This window comes from Adiantum capillus-veneris, chromosome 13 (genome assembly GCF_014529385.1).
Source record: "Adiantum capillus-veneris isolate H3 chromosome 13, ASM1452938v2, whole genome shotgun sequence".
NCBI lineage: Eukaryota > Viridiplantae > Streptophyta > Polypodiopsida > Polypodiales > Pteridaceae > Adiantum > Adiantum capillus-veneris.
The window spans coordinates 130083321-130109145 of NC_140943.1; the positions used below are offsets into that span (position 1 = coordinate 130083321).

General features: G+C 44.9%; 1 protein-coding gene across 3 annotated transcripts in view; it reads left to right on the forward strand.

Moving 5' to 3' along the window:
• The first annotated feature begins 8114 nt into the window (after positions 1-8114).
• LOC147444872 (calcium-dependent protein kinase 4-like) overlaps positions 8115-25825 on the forward strand; it is a 33998-nt gene continuing 16287 nt past the window's right edge. The window contains exons 1-4 of one of the 3 annotated variants that reach the window (XM_086527389.1): positions 8115-8741; positions 8830-8959; positions 9034-9481; positions 9593-9736. In XM_086527389.1, coding sequence (XP_086383515.1) covers positions 8671-8741; positions 8830-8959; positions 9034-9481; positions 9593-9736 — 793 coding nt within the window. In that variant the 5' untranslated portion in view covers positions 8115-8670. Of the gene's footprint in view, positions 9482-9592; positions 9737-25825 lie in introns of all 3 variants that reach the window. The other 2 variants (XM_086527388.1, XM_086527387.1) reach the window with 2 other exon arrangements.

Genomic DNA, 25825 nt, shown 5'->3' on the forward strand with positions numbered 1-25825 from the left:
GCAACCACGCTCACTAGCATCTATATACATGTTCTTTCCCCTATAGGTGAAGTAGATTCTCCTTTCAGGGAACTTCATGTTGGCAGCCATGCGATCAAACCATGGTGCCCCTAGGATAACATCCTCATGTTGGAGAGGAGAGATGAAGAAGTCTTCCTTGTCGACATAGCTTTGGACATGAAGCCTCAACTTCCCAATCAAGGGAGTAACGGAGGCTTGTTGTCCCTTGAAGCTGCATCAGCCACTACTATATCTCCCATCTCAAAAGCTTGAATGTCCAACTTGGTGGCCAACTCCATTGATATGAAGTTAAGAGTAGAGCCAGGGTCAAACAAGATGAAGGCATCATGCTCTCTTACCTTTCCCCAAGCATAGGAAAGTGATGATCCTTTGCAATGAGCATCCTCTTTTGGAGCTTCGATGGTGGAAGCCCTGGGATTCTCATTGCGAGTATTCTTCTTGGGGCAAGAACGATAGCCATGTCCTTGCTCCCAACACTTGAAACGCTTATGGTCCTTGCAAAAAGCTTCAAGCTCTTCAGGAGAGAGTTTGTTTTTACCTTTGTAAACTCCCTTCTCCTTGGACCGATTGTTGTTGTTGTTGGAATTGACTTGGGAAGTATTTTGAACATTGGTTTTCCCCTTTGCATCATTTTTGTCTTTGTTTTCCATGGGCTTGACATTACGTCTAGCCCCTTGATGGAAATTGATGCGTGAAGCAACCATGGTGTGATGGACTACTTCGCTAATAGTACCAGGCCGTTGAGAGTTGATGTATTCGGCCATCTCTTCAGGTAATCCCGCACAGAATTGTTGCCTTTGCTCGGCAAAGTCTATCTTTTGAAAGACAGTATCCTTGAGATGTAAATCCCAAAACTTGTCTACATATTTGTGGATAGACTCATGGGAGAGGAGCTTCAAGCTGCGCCATTCGGTAAGCACTTTGTCCTTTGCATCGCTTGCAAGGGATTGCTTCATGATGGAAACTCGTAGAGTTTTCCATGTCTTTGGGGCTTCACCATTTCCACGAAGGCTAGCCCACCATTGACGAGCTGATTTTTGGAAGTGCATAGCTACATGGCGTAGCTTAGAGGACTCTGTGAAGCCCTCATCTCCAAAGGCCACATCAAATTGTTGGATGAAGGCCAACACTTTGTCGGTAGCACCGAAGGTGCCATCATAGGTGAGAAAAGAGATACTCTTTCCTCAACTTCTTTAGCTTTTGTGACCTTCGCCATGCAGGAAATGATTTACGATGTCCTCCTCTCTTGTATTCTCCAAGAGAATAACCATAACTTTCGTCAGAAGAGGAGGAAGGTGAAGAAGAAGGAGAAGAGGGTGACCTCTTCCTAGCCCTTTTCTTCCTTTGTTTCCTCTCTTGCCTTTCAGAGTGATGAGAAGAAGGACTATATGTTGATCTTTTCCTCTTGGGAGGAGTGGGCGATCGTCTAGACCGCCGTCTTCGTGGAACCACATCTTCAGAGGAACTTAAACTTTCATTGCTTTCTTGCTCTTTGGATTCCTCCTCTCGAATGGGAGAGAGTCTTCTTTTGGGGGTCTCTTCAAGAGGCCTCCTAAGCTCTCTCTCCTCTTGGAGAGGAAGGGAAATTCCATAAGCACGAAGTTGTTGAGTAACTTCGGCTTGCAAAGCAGGGTTTCCCATAGCTTGCTGCAACCTAGTGACGAGATAATTCACAAAAATGGGAGCATCATCATTAGCACCTTCATGTGCAAAATCAAAGCTATCAATGTTCATTCTACTCTCTTGATTATTGTCAGCCATGTTAACAAAATTTATGTATGTACTTAGTGTATGCTTCGGCAATTCAAAACCTTAGTTGCCACTCCTCTTAGCCTTTGAAAATCGGCTCTTAAGTATCTACACCCACGGCTCGAAGTGGTTAATTATAGAGAGTAGAGGAGTAGGTCTAACATAGCAGAGTTGCCAAGGGCTAGCTCCTTTCGGACTTCTTATGGCTCAGTAATGGTAAAGCCGTAGGCAAGTCTAAAAATACTCCATTATAAAGTCCAAAGCTCCCGAGGTGTGCACCATCCCGCACATAGTGGGCTCAACAAAACCGATAATAGATCCCACTTCCACTTACCCTAATATAATTAACAACATCAACCATTTATAGTCTACTTAAGGACCTCTCTTCTTAAGCAAGCAAAGAGAAACCAAATGCTCTGATACCAATGTAATGGAATTGGCCTATTTAATTTGAGAGTAGCGGAAATTAATGAGAGCACTTTTGAGAAATGACTTTGTGAGCATAGCGGGTGAACATAATTGAAGATAGCAACATAATCATAGCAATTAGTTAACTTGGCATGAACAATACTTTTGCAAGAGAGAGAATTTAGAGAACATGACAACAGTTGAGGACTGGATTTATGTGGAGCCGGTCCCCCCTCCAATAGGCATTTGTATTATGATTTCTCCCATTAAGAGAGACTTGTTACAATACAATCTTTGTGTTCCTTGTGACCTAGGTGATGCAATGAAGATGGAAAGCTTCATGCATCACAAACATAACATAAACTTAAAGAAAGATTTAACTATCCCAAGCCTCAGTCCCAAGACCTCAAACACCTTCGAAGGTGGAGAGAGCTAGCAAGGAATGAGGGTAGGGAAGAGAAAGAAGAAACATTTTGTAGGAGAAAGAATTAGTTCCTCACTTATCATAACTCTTGTTGCTAGCATACATAATAGCATAGTAATGAAGAAGAAGGAGATGGCAAGCTTAAGCATTGAAGCATGGCTCTTGGTTGGATTTGCACTCCCATATCCAAGAGTGTTGGTGTAGGCTCTCAACCTCTACTTGCTTGGAGAAGGAGAGGGAGCTCTTGCACTTTGCATAGCACACAATGAGAGTGTTTGTGAGTGTGTGTGGGTGAGTATACCCCCTAAGAAACCCCCTAGCTTGCTTGGGTCGACCCCCCCTTGTAGCTCATGCTTGAAGCTCGTTGGACCCCTCCAGGCCTAGCCAATCACAAGCATGAGGCATTACAAGCAGCAAGGGTAGCCTTGAGACAAGTGTCCCCCTTTCCCCTTTGAGAGAGAGGGCTATATAAATGCTAAATCATTTAATTAAATCTCCTAAATTATTATTGGATCCCTTGGGTGGCCAACCAATAGGCTTCAGGCACACCATGAGGGCAACATGAGGAGGAACTTGACAAGTGTCCCTTTTGCTTTATTAGTACCATGCATGCCTTGGGTGGCCAACCAATAGGCTTCAGGCACACCATGAGGGCAACATGAGGAGGAACTTGACAAGTGTCCCTTTTGCTTTATTAGTACCATGCATGCCTTGTGTGAGTGTGTGGGTGTTCTCTCTCATCCCCCCTCATGTAGGGCTCTCCCCCTCCTTGTAGGGATTGAATCTTTGACTTTTTGACACCTCAAGCCCCTCATGCATAGGCCCAATTCCCACCACAAGCTTGGCTCATAAGCACTTTAAGCTTGGGCTGGGTTCTCACCTCAAGTGCAACCTTAGCATCTCAAGAATGTCAAGCACCTCAAGCATCTCAATAATCAAGCACCTCAAGCACCTTAGTCATCAAGCATGACAAGCAGGACAAGCACCTCGAGCTGGGTCGGGTTCCCGTGCCTCAAGCTCAGCCCTAGCTTACCTAAGGTCAAAGGCCTTTTACACACATTATTGGAGCTCTTCAATGAAGCTAACCCTAAGGTCTTATGCTCCATTTGTTAGCCTTGCTCTTTGATAGACCATCTCTCATTTGGGCCCCTTTACCATTGGCCCCGTGTTGAGATAGATCTATAAGCACATGTCTATATCTTAACACTTGTTCCCGTTTATTCTCCCATATTAAGTGATCAATTTAATATGAGAAAATCATTTGGTTAGATATTAGATATTAGATTTTATGACATTGGTGATATGGTGTCCGTGAGCCAAGAGGGTTAAGAGAGAGAGAGAGAGAGAGAGAGAGAGAGAGAGAGAGAGAGAGAGAGAGAGAGAGAGAGACGCAGAGAAGCCACAGACTAACACAGAGAGAGGGAGGGGAGACGAACAAGCCAGAAGGGAAGAGAGCGAGAGGGACGAAAGATGCCTACTGGCCGCGACAGAGGGAAGAACGACATGTCTCTGATTTGGTTGCCACTCTCCCTCGTGGTAAGAGTGAGACTCTGAGAGAGAGAGAGAGAGAGAGAGAGAGAGAGAGAGAGAGAGAGAGAGAGAGAGAGAGAGAGAGAGAGAGAGAGAGAGAGAGAGAGAGAGAGAGAGAGAGAGAGAGAGAGAGAGGGCAGGTGGCTATGGTAGCCATGCACATGATCCATTTACGAGAAAGTTGGTTGGATAATAGCAATTTCAAGTGGGCTAGACTGGGCAAGGCGACCAGAGGAGGTACAATTTTGTAAATGCCATATTTAGAAGCCTCAGTTGCTATTTCTAAATGTACTGCAATGGATCAAAAAATTCCTCTTCGGTAGGGTAGTATACCGGGCATGGTGCTATTTTGTCAATCCAATCAATATTTGTAGCCCCATGTCTATCAACCTTGGCCCCCTCATTGCCTACATTCAAATTGAACTAGAAGATGTCTCATCTCTATACTGAAATATTGAATTGTGCCAATCCCTTTGCGTCAAAGCATCACCACCACTACGTGCTGAAGAACAATTTCCAATGTGTGTTTTGTATTTACGTAAAGCAATTGGACACTATCTTTTCCACCTAGCCCAATGCTTCCGTTCCCTGGTCATGAGCGCCAAAGAGTTTGTTGGATGTTGCAATAAGGCCCTCCAGTCCTTGCCAAAACAAGCAAAACACCTTTCACATTCTCCTTCATCGGGCCATCTTCTAGAAGCCCTACTTTTTGGCCCTATAAATAAAAAAGGGGTGTTGTCGTATTACCTTGCCCTACGACAATGTCCTCTTCAAAGCAGATCTACTTTGACGATGTAGGTAAGCAGCATTGTGGAGACAAAACCTATGTGCACGCACATGCGCACACACACACACACAGATAGATAGAGAGAGAGAGAGAGAGAGAGAGAGAGAGAGAGAGAGAGAGAGAGAGAGAGAGAGAGAGAGAGAGAGAGAGAGAGGCCATGCGGCTATGGTAGCCATGCACATGATCCATTTACGAGAAAGTTGGTTGGATGATAGCAATTTCAAGTGGGCTAGACTCGGCAAGGCGAGCTGCATGGTGGGCATTGAAATTTGAAAAAAAAAAGGGGTTAGGGGTGCGTCAAGCAGTGATCTCCACCATTGAAAACAAGCCTCGCTTATTAGCGAAGATCACAACCATCGATCGAGAATGTGAAGTTGATGTAAACTAGACTAGCATTATAGACCGGCCTATCGGCTGTTATGTCTTGCTTTCTGTCTCGCTTTTCTTTGCTGCCAAAAAAAGATCTTACCCAAATGGTAATTGTTTGTCACCTCATTTGCCACCTAACTTAACTTGTTGGCCCCTCAAGTAAGCATGCTTCAAAACTATCTTGCCTTTTAATTTGCAAAAATAAGTACAGACCTCAACCTCATGACTATGCATAATAAAGACCCATAAGATCAATTCTATTTGTTGCAATTGTAGTGCAAGAAATTGATGAAGTAATTTGACCAAGCTTCAACATCTACACTATGTTTCTAGTATTCTGATAATTTTCTCTTGTGCCCAGAAACATACACAACTTGAGTGCTCTTGAAAACATCCCCACTTGATGAGGGCATGTTTCAAATCAGCTGGTGGAATGTGATTGTAAACAATAAAGCATGGGTGCTATGCACTAAGTGTCAACCAAATATGAAATCAACTTAAAACTGAAAGATAAAGTGTTGATTGACAGTCTCTCTAACTGCTTCACATTAACCCATTCAACGTCTCCTCCCTTTTTGGGTTTATTTTTCAACTGGTACATTCAAGGTATGGCATTCTAGACATGAAGTTTGCCCATCATTTTTTGTGTGTATTTGAGCTGAGCCAACCTCATCATGAATTTTTTATCTGCTATCGACATTATCCATCATGCCAAATACCCTAAGGTGCAAGCATAGATGATTGAGTCCCAAGGAAACCCCCCACTCCACCATCGCTTTGAAATTAATCTTAAATTTCTTGGTCTCTTCCCGTTAGAGGAATATTCAACAATCCATCTCAGTTGCGCTCCAAAAACTGGTATTTCAATCAAGAACCTCGTCTAAATTTTATTAAGCATTAGAGCTTTTCACCAAAAATATCCTCATCAATTTGTTAGCCCCCCATCAACTTCTTGCATCATGCAATCTGCCTTCGAGGTAGCGGCATCTGCAATAACAGTTTTTGTATTTAACAGAGAACACTTGGAGCATGACCCCCACTCGATATTTGTTGAAAAAAGAAAAGTATCCCATGTCTCCTCCCATGCTAAAGGATCCTGGCCTAAGTGTAGACAAAGAGACTACATCTTGGATCAAAAGCTCATCTAAAAATGAAACCTCACTTCATGTTTATTGAGAACTCCCGTTGGTTGCTAGTCATGCCCCCAATGGGATTCCTTCAATCAATAATATGAAGAGACCACATCCCTGGCAAGAAGCTCCTCAAACACATTGTGTATAATAAATACTCTTGTCAATTTCTTGCATAATGCCACATACGTTGAAGATGCAAGGATGTGTGCTTGCAAGGGCCTCACTTTCCATAAGAGAAAGAACCTAGAGAATGTTTTCCATGCCCATGTTGGAACATACACTGCAATAAGCGCACTCTAAGAGGCAACATGCTGGAGGAAGGATTGAAAAATTATATTGGGTGATTTCATTTTGGAAAAGCCCTAGCTTTTCATTTGTTCAATTTTTGGCCCCACCCATGTTGATGGACATGGGGTGCACTAAGTGCACCCCATTTATGACATCCAAGATGGCATGGAAGTATCTTTGTACCTGTAGCAATGTGGATCCCATCCTCATATGCTGCAAGAGTTTGAGCAAGTCTCGACTTTCTAAGGATGATTGCAAATCATGCCGGCCATTGTTTTGAGTTTGATGATGTAAAAGCTAAACCCAATAGAAAAAACAACACTTGCATTGATTGAGATGCACTAAGACCCACAATCCAATAAAGAAGAAGATAGGTGTGCGTGAGGAGAGAGGATTGCAGGCAATACAGGGTAGAGAGGGGACCAAGGCTAGCAATCAAAACCCATTGGGCGCTATTGTATCTGCAAATAAAGGAGGACATTGCCTACATGTTGGTGTTGTAGGATGAGAATTGAAGGTTCTCTCTCCCACATATTGCTGCCAATGGGTTCAATAAGCAAGGCTTCGAACCAAGGGCTTCTATATCCAACTCCTTACTCTTGCGGATAGACATGTGAGGCTTGGACCAACATTTGCTGAACGTTGTGCTTCTATCATACCTTGCAAGTCTGTGTAAAGAGCAACAAAGCCCGCAGTCAAGGCTCAAGCTACTGGCCAAGAGCAACTGCAGCCATGCCTGGCCAAAGGAAGGGGCCAATTCAAAATCCAAGTTAAGTGTAACCGACTGCGGACAACGTTAGTTGCAACCAATCCTTGCCACCTATTGTCTACGTCTCGCCGTCTTCACAGCTTACGGCTAGTAACTTTGTGAAAAAGAGGATGGACTTCAGGTGGAGGGGGGATTTGTAGCCACGTGGCAACCCTTTCACCTCAATTCTTTCCACCATTATCTTGTTATATAGATGTAAACTCAGACGAATGTGAACTTGCATGAAAACTAGATGTGAACTTTGCAAACTATGTGCACTATACTATTATGGTGTGGACTCCTTGTAAACTCGGTGTGAACTAAGATCGCGGCGGGCTAGAACTACGCAATATAAATGGTATCATTTTCCATGTCCATCGAAATTCTCAAAATGCATACAATAGCATAGTGGTAGCATAGCGATGGTCTCGGGATGGGGGGTTATGAGGTCGAATCCCACCCAACCCCAATTTTTTCCTCCAAACATATGGTCCACAATCAACAATGCTCTGGAACTCTAGATCCCCAACCAAATAGAGGATACCGATAGGCACTGGGCAGTGTGAAACCACTTGGAAAGGATAAAGTCAACAAGGGCTTGGGTTGGGTCGTCGTCCCACGAGGTCCCGGGAATTGCGATGCGTAGCTGGCTGGGCTGATGCCCGTGTTTTGTTCACTCCCGCCTGTCGCTCTTGCCCTCTCTCTCTCCCACACACACAGACGCACGCACGCGCGCACACCAACCTTGACCTCATCGCCCCAATCGATCTATCGACTTCTGTTTGGAGAGAGAGAGAGAGAGAGAGAGAGACAGAGAGAGATTTGGGATTCTTCCTTTAGCGTCTTCCTTCTCTACGTACCTCTCTTCCACTCCCACACGCTCTCGCACATCAGCAGCAGCTTTTGGATCGTTTCTTTTTGTATTTTCCTCGTGTAGATTTACCCTTTCTACGACTTCTTTCATAGAAAACGAACGAGAGAGAGAGAGAGAGAGAGAGAGAGAGAGATCAGATTTGCTATCGTTGAGGTAGAGAGAGAAGGGGGAAGGGTATAGAGGTTTTCAGCTACGAGATTCAATAAAAGAGTGTGTGTGGGTTTGGCTGTGATGCGCCTTTCCTGCTTGTACCCTTCCTGGCTCTACCTGGCGGCGAAGCAGATTGACCCATTTGATGGGTCAAATCACTATTCATACCTCTGCTAACTTTACAGATAAATGGGCAACACCTGCATAACATCTAGCTTGAACAAGAACGGCTTCTTTTCCGGGGATCTGAACTCCTACAGGTTTTGGAAAGCAGAAACAGCTGCGGACCCCGAGCGGGGCTTGTCGGAGCCGCCTTCAGAGAGTGGGGCCGTTGAAATTACGAAGCAGACAAAGGGTGAAGGCCTCTCTGAGTTCCCACAAAAGAAGCCTGACGCCATTGAAGTTCACCCACCTGTTGTTGCACCCCGGCCACACCCTCAAGCCATGCATCGGTCACATGACCCCATTCTCTCTCCAGGTCAGTCTCTCACCTCATCTGTTTTGGGGCGGAAAACTGAGAATCTCAAGGATCTCTATGTCCTCGGCCGAAAGCTTGGACAGGGGCAATTCGGTACCACCTTCCTCTGCATTGAAAAGTCAACAGGCAAGGAGTTTGCGTGCAAGTCGATAGCCAAGCGCAAGCTCATTTCGCAAGAGGATGTCGATGATGTGCGACGGGAGATTCAGATTATGCACCACTTGTCAGAGCATCCCAACGTCGTTACCATTAAGGGTGCCTATGAGGACATCACATCAGTGCATCTAGTGATGGAGCTGTGCGCTGGTGGTGAACTCTTTGATAGGATTATACAAAGAGGTCATTATAGTGAGAGAAAGGCAGCATACTTGACCAAGGTGATTGTGGGTGTAGTAGAGGCTTGCCATTCGTTGGGTGTTATGCACCGTGATTTAAAACCAGAGAATTTTCTCTTTCTGAATAAGAATGAGGATGCTGCTCTTAAGACCACAGACTTTGGACTCTCAGTTTTTTTCCACCCAGGTACATAAACTCAGTCGGAGATGTGTTTGCTTGTGCTTCTGAGTCCAATTTTCCCAAGCACAAAAGAATTCGTATATGTTCTCATGTAGTTCATATTGCTTTCTGAATTAGGTGAGGTTTTCCATGATGTGGTTGGAAGTCCATACTATGTGGCACCTGAGGTATTACACAAGCATTATGGGCCTGCAGCAGATGTTTGGAGTGCTGGAGTCATATTATACATACTTCTAAGCGGAGTGCCACCTTTTTGGGCAGGTAGCAATTAACTTCTTGTTGTGTGAGAAATCCTATGCAGTTTCAATGTGTAACAACCTAGTTTAATTGCCTGCCTTTTCAAGTTGCTCCCAAAATTGGTTTCACTGTTTTCAACTATTGAGCATTGGTAGTCGAAAATGCGATGGAGGAAGAACCCTCTCTCTCTCTCTCTCACACACACACACACACACACACACACACACACACACACACACACACACACACGTGCATCTTACATACACATAAGAGGAAGAGAAAGGAATGCAAAGTCTGACAAGAACTGCAAAGGAAGAGAGAGAGATTGATACTAGAGCAACTTTTCTCATATGTAAGCTCAAATATAAGTGAGATCTGTTGCAAAGTAAGGGCAGAGTAAATTATATATGATCACAAGACTGAAAATTAAAAAGACCTAGTATATGGTGCTAGGATGAAGAATGGGGCCTGAAGCCCAATAATATGGGATGTGCCTTATGAGCTGCCTTAGACAGGTTCTACTTGGCCAGAAGTGATCGCATCAACTGGGATGAGTGTTTGGGTCTCCTGGTTGGTGTTGAGGAGCATTGCTCTTACTTGAGATGGTTTGACTTGGTGGTTACCTGGCTGGCAGTCTGGTTGCCAGGGCAGGCCTTACTGATCTGGAGCTGTGGAGCTAAGCCTTGATTTTCAAGGCTTAGCTCGTGTTGCTTGGCACACTGCTTGCCTGTCAGATTGGGGGGAGGGTTAGGCATTACCGATCTGGAGATGTGGAGCGAAGCCTTGATTTTCATCCTCACAGTCCATGGTATTTTCCGTTTGCTGGGATTGACAACCCTCTTGGTGGTAGCTATTTGAAGATGTGCCTTTTGGCACTGCTTGTCATGTGCACGAGGGCTTGATGTGCCATGTGGACATGCTACTATGACTCAGAGCCACCCCTAGACTGGGAGAACCTAGGGAGTTCCATGTTGAGACCATTGTGAGCTTGTTTGTAGGACCTACATGTCTGGATAGATTCAATTAGCTCAGTTAGCATCACTGTACAAACTTTTTTGAATAAATGATTGTACACGACGAAGTCAGACAACTTGTGGCGGTTAGTTAGTAATCTAGACTAGCATTACACGTGTTTGCTACTATGTACTGGTTAGAGTTGTGAAGCATGATGTGTACTAGCATGTGCATGTCTTACCTGGTGTATTTTTGAAAGTACACTTGGTATAGATCCAACTTGGTATAGATCAATAGCAATACAAAGTTACTGGATACTGAAACTTATACACTTGAAGACGATGTCACCATTCACGTTTAAACACTTGAATGCAAACCAGGCAATTGTAGAGAGTGAAACTACTAAAAATAACAGATGAAAAAGTACAACAAATGCCTCGTCACAAAGAGGCGAGTATACAAATGTCATGCATGGCATATCAAAATGTCAAACTACATAAATAGAGTATGAAGTCTCAAACCATCTAGTACTAGCCTAGATCTAATCATGGCTCCACACACAAAAAGAGTCAACGCTGAGATCAGAAGAGGAGGATGACTCTGTTGAGGAGACTAAGCCTCCATCTGTCACAAGGTTACCCTCCTTGTCATACTTTGGCTCTACCATGACAGGCACTATAGCTTGGACTGCATCAGCATGACCTAAATTATCCACCTATGTTGCGTGATTCAATCGAACAGTCTCATTTGAAGGTTTGTTGGAGGTTCGAATTGAAAGCTTCCCTCTATGGATGCTTTCCCATTGTGCATTGTGGATCTGAAAGTCCCTCACATAGTGTCACAAAGTGATGACGTGGTGTACCCAAATGGCCGGGTGGACAAGAGAAACTGAACCTAGAAGATGGCCAATGGGGCCTAAGGGGTTTGGGCTGTAGAAACCTAACCTGTTGGAACTTAAATAACTTACAGAGCACCGGCCGGGGGGCTTAAACCCAAAATACCGAAAGCTTGAAGTCTAGGACTGATTAAATTCGCGCTGACATGTTGACGTGGCTGATTGTACAGAATCCCATGATTTGTGTTGATTGCTGATGTGGCACAACTGTACGGATTTCCGTAATTTGCGATGGCAGATTTTTAGAGTATTGCGTGGAGCTTTTGGTAGTAGGTGCTTTTGGGTAAAAGTGCTTTTGAATTGATGCTTTTGGGGCTCTGCTTTTGGGCATCCCTTGTACCGTTTATAAGTGCCCCAAGGGTCACTCTCTGAGAGCATCTGGACGCAGTGTCTTGAAGAGGGTTGGCATGGACCACCTTCCTGGGAAGAGTGAGTCTGTGACCGCACATTGAGCGGTTTTGTTGTGGTTTGCCAAAAGAGATTCGATAGTATTGTCTGCAGTAGAAGTCTTCTATTCAAAGACTTGTGGGACATGCTAATCAAGGTTTTGGGATGCATGCCGACTCATTGACGTATCCTACTGTAATGTGCAGTGGAAGTGAATGATGGTGAATACTCAGGATGAGTGCTCGGTTCGTGCCCAATGTTCCTTTTATTGAAGGGGAGAGAGAGCCCCTTTTACTTGTTGAGAGTTATGCAATAGACCAAAACAAAAGAGAATGCAAATTGAGTGTGAGTGTTGTGTGTGTGTGTGTGTGTGTGTGTGTGTGTGAGAGAGAGAGAGAGAGAGAGAGAGAGAGAGAGAGAGAGAGAGAGAGAGAGAGAGAGAGAAATGAAATGTTATATTAACGTCTTCAAAAGGCCAAAGTGACCTATGAGAGAGAGGATCGACACCAGATGGGGTCCCAAACCCCCCTCCAAGGGCCCCCCTCTCTACTGCTATGGAGATATTTGCTTTAGATTGAACAAATCTGGTACAATGGTTCTAGATGCTGAGATGCTTGACGATGCTGGTATGGTGCGGGTACTACGAGGCTAAGGATGATGAAGGCTGAAAACTGTCGTCGGTGATGCTTGAGAGCTGAATGCTGAAAATGCTAGGCTCGAGGGCTGAAATCTGAAAATGCCGAGTTGCTGTTGCGGTAGATGCGAGGTGCTGATGTCGTGGATAAGACGAGTGTAAGGTGCAGCGGAAGTGAATGTTGAACTTTGCTCAAGATGAGTGCTCCGAATTGTGCTCAAGGATTCCTTTTACTTACGGAAGGGAGAGTTTTCCGTTCCTTTAGTGAGAGAGTGCAATGGACACAAACAAAGTGGATGAACACTGTGAATGAAGGTGTTGAGACTGAGAGATAGAGAGAGAAGAATACGACACTAGAATGTTGTCAAACCCTCCTTCGAAGGCCCCATTCTCTATGGCGAGAGCGGTCTACTATTGATTGCACAAATCTCTACAATGCTTGGACTAGCCGACGATATCGACGACGACAAGACGGGCTGAAATCTGAAAACGCTACTTAAAATCTGCAAATCTTTATCTACTGAATTTTGACTCTATGTCGATGACGACGATGCGATGACGACGCGCTGAAAACGCAGATGCTGAAATCTGCGTTCTCTGGGCTAAAACTGCGAACTTTGCGGGATCTGACCGTGCGGCGAGGATCTGCTGCGGGGAGGTGAGATCTGCGAGGTTCGGGGTTCTACTGCGTAGTCTGACTGCTGAAAAATGAAAATGCTGGTCCTTCTTGATGCCTTGTTGCGAAGGAACTGCCCAAAACACTGAGGTCCAGGCTGATCCAAAACCGCTAGGTTGAATTCTATCTCTTGGCAAAACGCTAGGGCTTTTGCTGGTTCTGTTGTTGCCGGTTGTCTTGCAAATGCAAAACGCTAGGCTGATCTGTTGTTCTGCTGTCGCCGGGAATCTGCAAGTGCAAAAACGCTGGCTTCTGTTGTGGATGGAAAACGCTAGGCCTCTGCTTGGCAAAAACGCTAGGTTGGTCTTGGGGGGTTTTGCTGAGAAGGTGCCTGTTGAGCAAAGGTGCTCTTGTTGCCTCTTCTGCCAAAAAGTGCTAGTGCTAGGTTTCTTATATACAAGCTTATCAAATTTGCCCTATCTAGTTTCTGACAAAAGTCACTTAAAAATAATAATTGAAAATGGGCTAAAATAGGGAAAATAGGTCTATACATTGTAAAAATGCTCCTGATGGGTTCTAATGGAAATCTGATGGTCATGCTGTGTTCAACCAAAGCATATGCATCTACTCTAAGTGTCTGGACATGCACGGTCTATGAACAGACTCACAAAAGTGCCAGATCACTTCCTATTCTAGACTGACTGAAATGAAGTGAACCCTTGTCATGAAGTAGCTTGTCCACGTACACAGGGTTAGATGTGCACGTGACGTCCCCTCCTTTTCAAAGTGAGGTACTGGTACCGAATTGTATGGCATCGAGGGAGATCGCCAACAGGGTCTGGAATCTTGGAAAGGACTCTTCGCCGGCCCACTCTGATGCGTGGATCATGCGATACTTGAACTTCATAAAAGTCTGTAACGCTTGCTTCTTTGGGCCGCACCGAAAGCGACACAAAGTCCTCTGTGGCTCCTTCAATGCTTCAACTTCGTCAATAGTCATGCGTCTACCTTCTTCAAGAATCTCCAAAAATGAAAATTCCTGAAACCACTTCTAACACAAAAACATGAACATACCCATTCCATGTAAAGTGACTGGCAAAATTCTTGTCTTTCGAAAAAACTGTGCATGCAATGTAGATGAACAAAGTGACGGAGTGCTAAACCGTTCATCAAACACATGCAAACAATGGAATCGAATCTTGACCTTCTGATCTAAATCAATCAACTGTGGCAAATCACAATGGAAATGCCTATGCTTGATGCTCAATCCTTCTTGTGCTCTTTCAGATACTGTGTTGTGCCAAGGAAGAGACATGGAATGTGAATTCCTTGGGTGCAAACATTTCAACTTTTCATGAGTAATCCGCATACATCCGTGCTCATTCATGAGTGAATTCAACGTGGAATATGGCATGCGTATGAAAAGGGATCACATAATGACGGTGACTAAAATACAGGAAAGCATCACGAATAAAATATCCGAACAATGCGTACTGACTAATCATTTGAACACAGAATACTTCCTGTGGGGGTTCTTTGGACCAAGACTCGAGAGCCAAGATCGGTTCTTTGTGATTGATTGAAACTGCAATAAGGTTAGCTTCACTAGCAAAAGTATCAACTAAACCATCATCCTTGTGAACAATCACATCATCTTCCTGCAAATCATCATGCTTGTGAGAAATCACATCGTGATCATGCAAATCATAATGCTCATCATTATCATGCAAATCATCTTGCAAATTATCATGCTTATCATTATCATTCAATTCATCATGCAAATCTTGTGTGTCATGCTTTGGAAAAGAAGAGACTGAGAGAGTCTCCTTCTCCTGACCCTTTGCAATGTATGTCTGCACATTAGAAAAAAGTCGTAACAACTCTTTCATGTATTGGTCGCTCATCGCTTTTCTTGCTTTGTTCTCGCAATCAAAGTCTACTCGTCTTTCTTCGTGCTCACGATCCAATTTGGCTTTTCTTACTTTGGCTTCCAAGCGTGCTTGCTTGTGCTCACGCGCTATGGCTGCCATTCTTGCTTCATATTTGCGCTCTATGGCTGCTATTCTTTCTTCGCTTTCTAACTTCTGTCCATCATCATCTTGTCGAAAGCCTCCATAGGACTTAGTGCAATCCTTGGCGTAGATGGGGAAGGGGGAGGGTCAGAAAAACCTCCTGGTGGGGAAAATTCTTCTTCGCCACTGCTGTGCTCATCACCTCCATGCGAAGTATCCATTCCGCTTTGGGTGACGACCATACACTGAAGTCTTGAGTTCTTAAGTTCACGAGGAACTTGGGTTCTTGTGGGTCTTGGGTTCTTGGGTTCTTGAGTCTTGAGGTTCTGGAGTCTTGAGGTTCTTCTTTAGCTTGCAATCTGTGTTAGAGAAGGATCTTCTCTTTACCCGAGCTCTTCTCTTTTCCGCGGGCGCACCCCTTGGCGGCCTTGTGCTCGCACCAAGGTTGCTTTTTCCCACCTCACGTCGATTCGCCGGCCGCTAAGTGCACGGTCCGCTCTCAATGAGTGAAAATAGAAACAAGGGGAGACTGGACAAGCTCTTCTTTCTTGGGTTTCCTGTCACTCTTCAAAAACACGATTAGGAATCGACACGCCCAAGTGGACTTGGGTTACGTGCGACCGCAACAAGCAAATTTTTTAAAAAAATTCTGTGGTTCTTTCCTTCAGTGATACAGAACACTGCCAAAGCTCTGATACCAATGTAAGGTTCAGCAGAAGTGAATGTTGAACTTTGCTCAAGATGAGTGCTCCGAATTGTGCTCAAGGATTCCTTTTATTTACGGAAGGGAGAGCCGTCAGTTCCTTTAGTGAGAGAGTGCAATGGACACAAACAAAGTGGATGAACACTGTCAATGAAGGTGTTGAGACTGAGAGATAGAGAGAGAAGAATACGACACCAGAATGTTGTCAAACCCTCCTCCGAAGGCCCCACTCTCTACGACGAGAGCGGTCTACTATTGATTGCACAAATCTCTACAATGCTTGGACTTGTCGATGATGTCGACGACGATAAGGACGAGGACGAGACGGGCTGAAATCTGAAAACACTACTGGCTAAAATCTGCAAATCTTTATCTGCTGAATTTTGACTCTATGTCGATGACGACGATGCGACGACGACGCGTTGAAAACACAGATGCTGATATCTGCGTTTTCCGGGCTGAAATTGTGAACTTTGCGGGATCTGACCGTGTGGCGAGGATCTGCTGCGGGGAGGTGAGATCTGCGAGGTTTGGGGGTTCTACTGCGTAGTCTGACTGCTGAAAAATGAAAACGCTGGTCCTTCTTGATGCCTTGTCGCGACGGAATTGCCAAAAATGCTGAGGTCCAGGCTGATCCAAAAACGTTTTTAAAGCTGGTTCTGCTGTCGCCGGTTGTCTTGCAAATGCAAAACGCTAGGCTGATCTGTTGTTCTACTATCGCCGGGAATCTGCAAGTGCAAAAACTCTGGCTTCTGCTGTGGATGAAAAACGCTAGGCCTCTGCTTGGCAAAAACGCTAGGTTGGTCTTGGGGGGTTTTGCTGAGAAGGTGCCTGTTGAGCAAAGGTGCTCCTGTTGCCTCTTCTGCTAGAAAGTGCTAGCGCTAGGTTTCTTATATACAAGCTTATCAAATTTGCCCTACCTAGTTTTCAACAAAAGTCACTTAAAAATAATAAGTGAAAATTGGCTAAAATAGGGAAAATAGGACTATGCACTGAAAAAATGCTCCCGATGGGTTCTAATGGAAATTTGATGGTCATGCTGTGTGCAACCAGAGGATATGCATCTACTCTAAGTGTCTAGACATGCATGGTCTGCGAACAGACTCACAAAAGTGCCAGATCACTTCCTATTCTAGACTGACTGAATTGAACTGAACCCTTGTCATGAAGTAGCTTGTTCATGTACACAGGGTTAGATGTGCACGTGACAACGAGGCTAATGGCTGAATGATGAGCACAAAAACGCTGAAGCTTCTTATTTGCTGGGTGGTTGAAAACATTGATGTATTGCCGGCGAAACGCCGGCTGATGGCTGATCAAGCGTTGGTACTGCTGAGAGGTCCTTGCCTTCTAATTCCTCTGCCTTCTTCTAGCACCCAAGGGGCTGCTCTTATAGGAGTTTCCGTCTGGGCCGAGCAGCATGAGAAATCAGCCCACGATTTATTAAAATGCCCCCAAGTCACTTATAAGTTAAGTGACTTATAAGAGGTGGTTCACATGCAGTTGGAAATTTATGTTTGGGCTAGTGCTTATGCCTAGGTACTAATGGATCGTGTAGTAGTTTAGAGGAGGAGAGCTCGTCCTGTTCTGATAGTGAATAGATGAGCAAGAAGACCAAGGAGTTTAAGGAAGGGGGTCAGGATGTCAATTTCGACACATTTTCAGGCTACCAAGACGCCCATTGAGCCCTTTGAGTTTATACAGCAGTTTGACGTCGTGTTCTTGGAATGCTCCAAGGTGCGAAGGGCCGCATTCTACTTGAAAGGAAATGCATAGACATAGTGGTCTACTTTGTTGTTACATAGAGAAGCACCTACGACATCGGTAAAATTCAAGAAAGTTTTCACGTCCACTTGGATATCAGAAGAATATGAAGACGATGTCATCACGGCTTGGAAGGTGCTGGCGATGGAAGATCTGATGCTGAGGTTGAAAACGTTCGTGATCCTTGTGTTGTGGGTACTTGTTCTATGGTACTGGGTTTTACCGTCCTTAAACTGATGGCCATGTGACTCTTTTATAGGTCTTTTATAGGGCTTAAGTGACATAATTGTGCAAGTGAGGGTTATGCAACCATGACCTGCGTGATCATGCACGTCCTAGAGGCTCACAAAATGCTAGGCTAGATCCTAAGCTAACTAAGAATGAGGCTAGACTATAGCATTAACTTGTCCATGTGGCTCCAGTGCAATGCACACGCAACACCTAAATTCAAAAAACCTAACTCACCAACTTAAAGAACTTGTGGAGCACCGACCAAGGGCCTAGAACCCTAAAAAATCAGAGCACTAAAGCTGAGGAAGATTTACGCAATTCGCGCTGGTTGCTACGTAGCACTATTGTATGGGTTTTCACGTTTTGCGCTTGCTGCAAGGCAAGGCTGATTACGCATGCTTTTTGGTGCAAATGCTTTTGGATATAAGAGCTTTTAGAGCAAGTGCTTTTGGGGCTCTGCGTTTGGTCATCTCTTGTTCTGTTTATAAGGACCCATGAGTTCAGTGTCTTTGAGAGCATCTGGACATAGAGTCTCTGTCACGTGCACATCTAACCCTATGTGTACGTGGACAAGCTACTTCATGGCAAGGTTTTAGTTCAGTTCAGTCAATCTAGAATAGGAAATGATCTGGCACTTTTGTGAGTCTGTCCGCAGAGCGTGCATGTCCAGACACTTAGAGTAGATGCATATCCTCTGGTTGCACACAACATGATCATCAAATTTCCATCAGAACCCATCAGGAGCATTTTTACAATGCATAGACCTATTTTCCCTATTTTAGCCATTTTCCACTTATTTATTAAGTGACTTTTGGTGGGAAACTGGGTAGGGCAAATTGCCTAAGTTAATATATAAGAAAACCCAGCGCTAGCACTTTCTGGCAGAAGATGTAGTAGCAGGAACTCGGTTCAACAGACACCTTCTCAGCAGGATCCCCAGCAGGCCTAGCAGGATCCCCAGCAAGCCTAGCATTTTTGCATCAGAAGAAAGTACCTAGCGTTTTCATCACACAGACCAGCCTTGGCGTTTTTGCACAGCAAATCAGCCCTGGCGACAGCAACACAACACGTTCCTTAGCGTTAGCAGATTCCCACCACAACAGATGATTTTAGCCCTAGCGTTTTTGCATCAGCATAACACTTCAGCGTTTTGCAGATTCACCGCGACGGAATCCCAAGAAGCACCAGCGTTTTCAGTTTTCAGCACTTAGACACAACAGAACAAGTCTCGAACCTCGCAGATCTCACCTTCCCGCAGCAGATCCTCGCCGCACGGTCAGATCCCGCCAAGTTTGCAGTTTCAGCCCGGAAAACGCAGATTTCAGCATCTGCGTTTTCAGCGTGTCGTCGTTGCATTATCGTCATCGACATAGAGTTAGAATTCAGCAGATAAAGGTTTGCAGATTTCAGCCATTAGCATTTTCAGATTTCAGCCCGTCTTGTCGTCGTCCTCATCGTCGTCGACATCGTCGGCAAGTCCAAGCATTGTAGAGATTTGTGCAATCATAAGTAGACCGCTCTCGCCATAGACAGTGGGGCCTTCGGAGGAGGGTTTTTGACAAAATTCTGGTGTAGTATTCTTCTCTCTCTATCTCTCATTCTCAGCACCTTCATTCATAGTGTCATTCACTTTGTTTGTGTCCATTACACTCTCTCACTAAAGGAACGGAAGGCTCTCCCTTCCGTAAGTAAAAGGAACCCTTGAGCATAGTTCGGAGCACTCATCTTGAGCAAAGTTTAACAGTCACTTCTGTTGCACCTTACAATCTCAGAGAGCTGCAACCTCACCTTTGTGAAGCAACAATAAAGAAATACCGCAAGGGGGCGCTAGTCTTTGGGGCTAGTGCATTTGGGGACGGAACTCTGCCATTCCGTCTCTCTCTCTCTCTCTCTCTCTCTCTCTCTCATCAAGTTCAATATTTTGCAGAATTTACTCGTGTGTTGCTATTGATTTCTCGCTTGGAGTGTCCAAGCCTGTAATAGTTTTTTATGTTGTCTTTATATTATGAACTTAAGGCTTATGAGGCTGAATTAATCTTTGTTAAGCAATGACTTTGACATAACGCTAAAAATAAATAATGTAAAAGTTGCTTTTAACAAAGTAGCCGGAGGGGGAGTTTTTGGGTCATTGCTGCACATTTCTTAACCCAAGAATCCAATCGTTTGGGGTTGGCACGTTGGATTCCTCCTACCCAAATCTACATGCCCGTAATACCAAATGCCCACCGAAGTACATTGTGTACAAACCATTTATGTAGGAGGGTTTGGAGACTAGAAAACCGAATCTAATGGACTTGTCTGGGCATCAGGTCCTACGAACAAAATCACAAAATTGTCGGCACCAAATCCCCTAGATTCTAAGACAATGCTATTTACAAGATTGGCTGTGGGAGTCGATGTAGCATGTCCACGTGGCACACAAAGCCTTGTGTATGTGAAAGTTTTCACCATGTTGGAGGAGATATCGATATCTCTTGATTTTGGGGGCAAAATTGCAAATAAGTGAAGTTTCCACCGGATTGGCGTGATGTGGGTATTATGAGACGATCTCAACGATTATAGAATGTTGAGACAGATGCAGATTTATTACAGGCGAACTTTGTCTTGATGTCCTCAATGGCAAAGGTTAGAGAACCTCTCACATTTCATGAGGCCCCTTCACAACCGAAGAGGAACAAGGCCATGCAATTCCACGGAGAGAATAACACATGGGAGTTGGTTCTGCAGCCACTAAATTGGGTCATTGATGTCAAGTGGGTCTACAAGACGAAGTACAAATAAAATGGATCTTTGGATAAGCACAAGGCCCGTTTTGTTGCCAAGGGCTTTCGTAGAGACCAAGAGTAGACTAAGCCGAGACCTTTGCACCAATTGCGCGGATGGTGACTATTCAGACAGTTTTTGGCCTATGATTCAGATGAATGTCAAGTCGCTTTCTCAACGTTGACTTAGAGGAGGAGGTGTAGGTAAGGCAGCTTCTAGGATTTTCAATTCTAGGATTGGGCGACAAAAGTTTATAGGTTGCGAGAGGCTCTTTATGGCTTGAGCAAGCTCCTCGAGCGTGGTACCAGAAGATTTCTTCTTCCTTTCTACGACATTCCTTTCATCGTTCTTCTGCAAACCAGATTTATATCTTTTCAGAAAGAGACACTTGGTATCCTCTATGTGAACTGCACGTGCCAATAGAAAAGAACAGACTGAACAGACTTTTAGCACTTTAATAACAACTGAATTGAGAGAGAGAGAGAGACGACACGCGACACGGAGTGGTGGAATTCCACCCTAGAGAGTATTGGCCCCAAACTTTGGTGCCCCTTTCGGTATTTCTGTATATTGCATCAACACAGTACAAGCCGGTACTCCAGACTCTGCACCTTCTCCAGGAAGCATGCCAAAGAATGAGCCCTTAGCACATATTTAAAGGCCTTTGGCCTATGAAAAGTAGTTTACATGAAAAGCCTTCAAACTCAAAATTTTCTGGTCCAAAAGCAATGCCAAAAGATGCCAGCGTAAATCACGGAATTCCGTACAACTGCCACGTCAGCAATCAGTGCAAAACGTGGAAATCGGTACAGCCTGCCACGTCATTTGTTCATGCGCAAGCCTTTGCGTGTAGGTCCTGCTTTTTAAAAATCCTTTATGTCACTTGGGGCCCCATGAGACGGGGTCCCCATAAGTTGGCATGACTTCTTCTTCTGTTATTTGTTCTTCTTAGGGTTTAGGCCCCTCGGCCGGCATCTGCAAGTTGGATCCATTCTTCAAGGCTTTGACACGTCAGCAGTTTGTGACATGAACGATCTTGTGATTATACGTAGCCATGATCCGCATATAGGCAGCACTGTGGAGACCTTGGCAAAGGAGTTTGAGATGACAAACCTTAGCTTGCTTCATCACTTTCTTGGACTAGGGATATGGTAGATAGAGGGGGGACCATCTTTCTCTCTCAGTAGCTCTATGTCCAAGAGTCGTTGCATTTGTGTAGACCAATCTCTTCTCCTATGGAGCCCAATCAAAAGTTGTCCCTATATGACACCTCGAATGTAGTTGATGCTGTGAAGTATTACAAGTTTTTGACATCAGTCTCCCGATGGGACTTCTCAATTCATTTATGCAAAAACCCTCCAAGTCACATATGGAATAGGCTCTTTGGATCTTACAGCATTTGAAACGGTCATTGTCATTGGACATGTTTAACCTGTTGATATGTTCACGTAGCCTTTACCAGTGGCGACATTATCCCTTCATGCCAGCTTCCTTGATTGGTTCTCCGTCTAGGGTCTGAGAGAGAATGTTTGAGTTCTTATATTCCGTGGTGGCTGTGTTAGATTCTTCATTTCCTGCCTACAGGCTTCACACACATCACGTGCACTGGCCCTTGGCTGTGGGTTGGCCACCTGTACGCCTGCTGGACAGGGATCTTCAAGCACATTTAGGGTTATGCTCAGCACTTTGCCCGGCTAGACCTATTTTGGTCCTTTTCCATTTTTTCCATATTCATGGGTATTTTTTGTGCATTGTCGTTGGGGCTTCTGGTCTACTCTACCTACCCCTATTCTCCTATATATAGGAGGGGGGGGGGGGGGGGGGGGGGGGGGGGGGGGGCTGCACTCTCCCATTCATCTTGTCTTGTACACAACAGGTTTTCCATTTGGAGTTATTGGGGCTTGCCATCCTTTTCCATCTGCCTCTTGTGTGTCCATCACCTCTCTCTCTCTCTCTCTCTCTCTCTCTCTCTCTCTCTCTCTCTCTCTCTCCCCGCTGCTCACTCTGACATGGTATTAGAGCTCTAGGCTTGGATCAGCCATTGCCTACCCCTGGGAGGTCAACACGGAGGATTTTATTGCAAAGAATTGCTTCATCTCCATCAGCCTTTTTTTGGGACTTGTGTTTTTTGCTTTAGCCCTAGCATTTTGGGATCCGCATCTTCTTTTGCAACCTCTCTGCTATCGCCCTCCCTCCCTCCCTCTACCTTGATCGCCACCTGCTGCCCCTTCCTTGCATCAGCGTTTTTCAGCACCTTGGCCTAGCGGTTTTTTGTAAAAGAAGGGCAGTCAGCTGATCTGCGTTTTTCAGCCCTATGCTCTAGCGTTTTTGGGCAAGACAAGAGATTGGACCAACGTTTTTACCCTCTGCATCAGCATTCCTTTGCCGCCGATCTTGGACAGTCAGAGCCCCGCTTCTTGCCCCTTGGTCTTCCCGTTGTCCCATGGGAAGGGCTGTCTAGCATTTCGACCTTCAAAATATTAATGGAGAGTTCATGTAAGCAATCTTGGAGCGAAGTGTTTGACATCCGATGAAAGTTGAACATTTTGTTTGTCTTGCAAAGGAAACCCTATACCTCATGTGCAGTGGTGTGAAAGTGTAAAGAGGTCAACACGCTATCCGCACAGTTGATGAGTAAGAAAGAGTAAACTATGCGATTCACCATAGCTTGTGTAACCACAATACCTGATCCGCCAGAAGCAGTACCATGAGAAGAAGTAGATGAGGAGCCAACAAGTGTAACAACAGAAGAAGTTGTAGGTGATTGTCACAAAACGGGGGCGTACACGAGCACTTAGAAATCTGAAAAATAAAATACTTTGCAAAAGTGAGAGAAGAGAGAAGATCGACATAGTATTGGGGACCAGAAGATGGGCTGGTCCCCCCCCGTCAAGAGTATTCTTTATTCAGGGAGAATTCTTATACAAGCACGAGAACCCGAGGAAACCCCTCCATTCTGTAATCTTAGACCCGAAGGTCGTGCTTTCCCGTAAAGGGCTTGGGCTCCAGGCCGTTCCTTCCCGTAAGGGACTTAGGCGCGAAGCCGTACTCTCCCGTAAGGGACTTAGGCGTGAAGCCGTACTTCCCGTGAGGGGCTTTCCCGTAAGACGGGAGATTCCTGCAAAACAAACCACACAAAGCAATAATTCTCAATGCGTATCAACACCTTATACCTGTCGCTCCTTGCTCGGAAAAACGACCTCCGTACTCAGTCGTCACACGAACACTTGCAATTTCCGTCGCCAACCCTTGCTCCAGAATCCCAGCGCTAGCTCCTTCTGCTGCTTCCGGCGTGTGTATAAAACTGGAACGCTGGCTGCTACTTTATAGGGCTTGGCACCCGGCGGGAATAGAGCCGAAAAGAAAGACCCTGGCGCCCCTAGAGAGAGGAGAGAGAGAGATCGCTGAATTTGCGTTTTCTAGAGAGAGGAGAGAGAGATCGCTGATTTTCAGCCTGCGTAGCTTATTAGCGTTGGATTTTTAGAGAGCCTTGCTTTATTTTATTAATAAAAGGGTTGGTCACTTAAAAGTGACCGGCCACTTTATAAAATAAAGTGTGAACCTATTCAAACTTTAAAAACTCACTTAGTTAGTGAAAACAATGCTACACGAACACATTCCAGGCGTCCCCGGGTGCAGAACACGGCATAGATGCAATGCAGACACAGACTCCTCGCGGGAAAGCATCTGCCCTCCCGCAAATGTTCCTGCTTTTCGTAAAAAGCTTCATTGAACCCATTTTTATTCTTGTGCTTGCGTTCTTACGCGTATTTTCTTACTCAGTTCGGATTTCCTCCTTAGCCTACGGAATGCCCCCTTTCTGATGCACCCGTCACCCATCCTGTGACGTATCAGAGGCACTCGTATCCTGGCCCTTTCCACCGAACTTACGGAAACTCCTTCGTGATGTTTACCATCACCCATCAAATGACACATCAGAGTTGTCCTTTCTTGATGGCAGTTCCTGTAGCTACAATCTTTTAACAGTTCTTAGTGCACACAATAAAATATCCTAAAAAAGAGATTAATCATTAAAAAATAAGAAAATAGTCCAATTGGCAACATCCCTCTGGCTTCTAAACAGTTGACCTCAACTGTAGTGTTTGGACATATACCTCCAGTATCTCGTGATAAGCTGCTAAATCCTCCTGCGTCATCCACTGAGCATCAAGATTCGAATAGTTCTTAAACTTAACCAAATACTTCCGTGTTATTTTTCTGGACTTGAGAGGCCGCTCCTGATGACTTACTATCTGCTCCGGTTGGAGTATTTCTTCTGTTTCCTCAACCTCAGGAGGTTCCTTAGCACTAGGCTGGCTCGGAGGTGGTCCGACATACGGCCAGAGTAAACTGACATGGAAAGCATTATGGATCCTCCAATTAGGCGGTAGCTCTAATCGGAAGGTGACATCATTCACTCGGTCAGTGATCTTAAACGGCCCATAATAACGGGTAGAAAGTTTTACCACCTTCCCCTTATGAGACACTTGTTTCTTAAGTCTTGCCTTCTCAAACTTGAGTAAGACTAACTGTCCGACTGTTAAGTCTAGATTCCTCCTGTGCTTGTCTGCAGCTTTCTTATGCTTTTCCTGAGAGCGTAGAATAGCTCTCCTAACTTGCCCGTAGGCTGTGTCCAAATCCCAGACAAATTCATCTGCTGCAAAGATCTTATCCTTAGTTAAAAGGATCGGTGGAAGCAAAGGCTTACTATAGAGAATCTCAAAAGGTGCTTTCCCCGTCGATGAGTGTATGGTATTGTTATACGCATACTCGACAAGAGGCAAATATTTCTCCCAGTCAGATTGCCGGTGTGACACATAAGCTTTTAACATATCCAATACTGTGGAATTGGCTATCTCACTTTGCCCGTCCGTTTGAGGATGGTAGGCAGATGAAAAATTCAGCTTCGTACCAAGATTATCCATCAAGGCACGCCAAAAATTTCTTGTCATGCGAGGATGTCGATCACTCACAATAGACTTAGGCATTCCATGATGCTTAAAGATCTGTGCCAGAAAGACCCTAGCCATATGATCTGCTTTGATCGTTTTCTTGACTGGTATAAAGTGTGCTTGCTTGCTAAACCTGTCCACAATGGTCCAGATCGCGTCATTTCCAGTCTGAGTTCTAGGGAGGTCCATGATGAAGTCCATG